The sequence below is a fragment of the Limulus polyphemus genome, unplaced genomic scaffold (assembly GCF_000517525.1).
Source record: "Limulus polyphemus unplaced genomic scaffold, Limulus_polyphemus-2.1.2 Scaffold3246, whole genome shotgun sequence".
NCBI classification, from domain to species: Eukaryota; Metazoa; Arthropoda; class Merostomata; order Xiphosura; family Limulidae; genus Limulus; species Limulus polyphemus.
Window position 1 is genome coordinate 63,210 of NW_013668856.1, and position 3,582 is coordinate 66,791.

At 34.7% G+C, this 3,582-nt stretch overlaps 1 protein-coding gene across 1 annotated transcript in view; it reads right to left on the reverse strand.

Moving 5' to 3' along the window:
* LOC106468979 (glutamate receptor-interacting protein 1-like) overlaps positions 1–3,582 on the reverse strand; it is a 30,982-nt gene that overhangs the window by 23,457 nt on the left and 3,943 nt on the right. Inside the window, exon 3 of the mRNA XM_022397376.1 lies at positions 891–954. Coding sequence (XP_022253084.1) covers positions 891–954 — 64 coding nt within the window. The remainder of the gene's footprint in view (positions 1–890; positions 955–3,582) is intronic.

Here is a 3,582-nt window from a genome sequence, read left to right on the forward strand (position 1 = left end):
CCATTGTGTAGCTTTGTGCTTAACTTCAAACAAACAAACAAACTACCTAGGAAAATCAATAATTTCTTTGTTTGTTGTTAAGCACAAAGCTACACAATGAGCTATTTGTGTTGTGCACACTGCAGGTATCGAAACTCGATTTTTAGGGGATCTTCCATAATTACGAAGAATATTTCCATATTTCCCCATGAGCGCCAGCGTAATTCTTCGTCATAGTCATTTGACACCAGGGGCGTGTCCACCGGTGTGGCGTGGAGGATAGAGCTCCCATTGGAAAGTCTTTATCCCTCAGCAGCCCCCCCCCCCATATGATATATCACGAATTAAGATTTCTCTAAGATTAAGTTCTCTACATTGTGACTCCCAATGACACTTAAATGTTAACACTACTAATGATTAATGTTGATATTTTGAGGAATGACAAACAAAACCGGTTTACTCATAACCATTATTGTAATGTCCGTTCTTGTTACTTACTTATAATGCATGACAATTTCTTTTCCCCACAATACAAACTAGAAACTAACGCAGTAAATAGTACAGCTAATTTAAAACATCAGTCTTACTAAGAGTACGCAATGTCATAAACAAAAAGCTTATAGTGATTAAAATGCACTCGTTCATTAGTTTAGCACTCTCTCGCTCTCGATGATATTTTCGGCCGTAATCCCAATAATATCTCAAGAGGTTCGGTCAGCTTACGAGATTTAGGTTATTCCTAAGTAGATATGCTAAGCTATCAATGTAAAATAAACGTAAAAAAATACTACCAGTTCATCTTCGTTCATTGAGTATAACAGTTATACATTAAGACGTTTGATATAACTCTTGTTTCGTTCCTATAAATATTAATCATTTTTAAATCACATAAGGAAATTCTTATTTCTTACCTATGGGCAATACTTCCAGGTCTAAGATTGGCTATCTTCGGTCGAAAGTCTTTGTCGATTCCACCTGTGAAAAAGAATGCACACAATTTTGTTTAATTTTCTAAACTTAACAATTTACGTATAAAACGCCACCTACAAGAGAAATAATAGGTGGGGCAGCTGAGTTTTTCTTTCTGTACTTGTGCCTATATAGTAACGCTTATTTGTTTTATATAAAGAACTTTTGAACTAAACGCCAAAAATGCAATCTATAATTAAAGCTAAATTACATTACATATTCACCTTTGCAAGAGACATTTCAATATCATTCTACCAGTGTTTTATTTTTTCGTATCAGTCACTTTCTTCCCTTCAGTTCTTGACTGATATCCAAGTAACAATCAACCATATGAAATTAAAAGAAATGACGCTGATATTCTCGTTGTTAGAGTCACGAAAATATACACCGCGATCTCTAATAACACGGTTATGAACTAGACTTGTGGAAGAGCTCTGGATGTCTGGAATATTAATAAGTTTGTTTGTTTGTTTTTTGAATTTCGCGCAAAGCTACACGAGGGCTATCTGCGCTAGCCGTTCCTAATTTAGCAGTGTAAGACTAGAGGGAAGGCAGCTAGTCATCACCACCCACCGTCAACTCTTGGGCTACTCTTTTACCAACGAATAGTGGGATTGACAGTCACATTATAACGCCCCCGCGACTGAAAGAGCCAGCATGTTTGGTGTGACGGGGATTCGAACCCGCGACCCTTAGATTGCAAGTCGAGTGCCTTAACCACCTGGCCATGCCGGGCCAAAAATATTAACAAATCATATATATATTAAATAACTTGATTAATGTCTCATATTGTTTGTTTTACGTATATTAAAGCCCTAAATCGTCTTGAACTACCAGTTTTGATGAAGCCGCATGTGCGAAACGGTGGCAGAAATATTTTATTATTATTATCTGGAAAGTAAAGGTTTTTTTTTGTCTAATTTTATTGCCAAAATGTCTAAATTACTCCAGTATGCACCACAAATTCTGAAAAACAACAAAATGTTTATCATATATCTTTCATAATGAACAAATCTAAATTTACACCCAAACTTGACGTTGCATGAACAATGTTTTTAATTGCTTCTTACTAACCACAATGAACCTATATTTATATTCGGTTTGGAATATAATGTTACTGTTTTATCCCTCTAAATTATTCAGTAGGCTAGTTGTTTAGAATACTAAAAATAAATATAGAATGATAGATTGGGCTTCATATTTATTTTTAGAAACTTGAAGTTGGGCAGGAAAATGCTTCCGTTAAAACTTGCGTGACTTTTACAGGAAGAAGGAAAGGAGAAATAAGACTACAGAAATAATGGGTTACCTGGGAATATATATCTAGACGGAAATGCACATACATCACCTTAAAGTACATAAACTACTAAAAGGCAAAAAATACGAAGAAGATAAAACGAAATCCTTTTAATGGGAGTCCTATGTGGAGCTAAGGTTTCTTCTATATTTTGCTTTTAGTGATTCGAGTCAAAATTTTAAAAAAACTATCCGACGACTGTCTGTACTCAGACCAAAAGTAGTTTGGTTAATATACTATTCTGAAGTCGATAGCAGAAACGGTATTCGTTCATAATGGTAGCTGCCTTAAAATGGGAAAAGAAAAATAAAGGTAGAGACAAATGAATAGTGAGAAGTTTCCTGAGATGACATGGAACTTCAATACTCAGTTTTTTGTATTTAACGTTTTTTTTAAGGTTCCACATCATTAAAAGAAAACTGAATGCACCACGAGATGTTCCCACAGATATTATACGTAAACTTTTTAAAGTTGCTCTATAAAACGTTTTTTTATCATTCTAAATGACCTCCCCCGAAAAAAAATTCATTATTTAGAATACTCGATGTAACAAATAAAGATGAGGTTGGTATAAAATGACGAGACAATTGGTACTTCATTTCGTTGAAATCGATCCTGTGTTCTTCTGTTTCCTAGTCATGCATTAACACCAATCTTCATATTTATTTTTAAAACTATTTGAAACATGAAGATAAGATTAAGTTATTCGAACCTCACTTGGTAGAATCTCTGGTTTTAGCCAAATGAACATGAAGTTTGTTTGTTTAGAAGTTTTGTGCATACGAGAACTATCTGCACTTAACTCTCTATCATTTTAAACTGATAAACTAGAGGGAAGGCAGCTAGTCAACACCACTCACCACTAATAGTTAGGCTACTCTTGTCTACCTGAATAACAAAAGTTGACAGTCACTCGTACAACGCATCCATGAACTCATAGTACAGAGCGCGTTTTCGCAGTTTCGGGATGCAAACTGGGAATCCTCGGATTCAAGGTTGGGGCACGCTAGCCACTAGATCAAGCACGGCCTGTGTGAACAAGAAGATACTGACTTGTTTTCACGTCTCGTATAATGATGAATTATCTTATTATAATGGGGATTGCGAGGTGCATGTCTAAAACTCGGATCTCGGAAACTACCGCACCGATAATCAACAATCATAACTGGATAATATTTTTATAACTAGGCAATATTCTTGTAGCTGAGAAATAAAAAAAAACAATTGAAATTTCCACAAAAATTATATGTTTCAGATTTAACCAAAAAAATTACAAACAAAAAGGAATAAGTTTCAAATATAAAACAATAAAAAAACTAACGTGTTTTTCTTTAGTG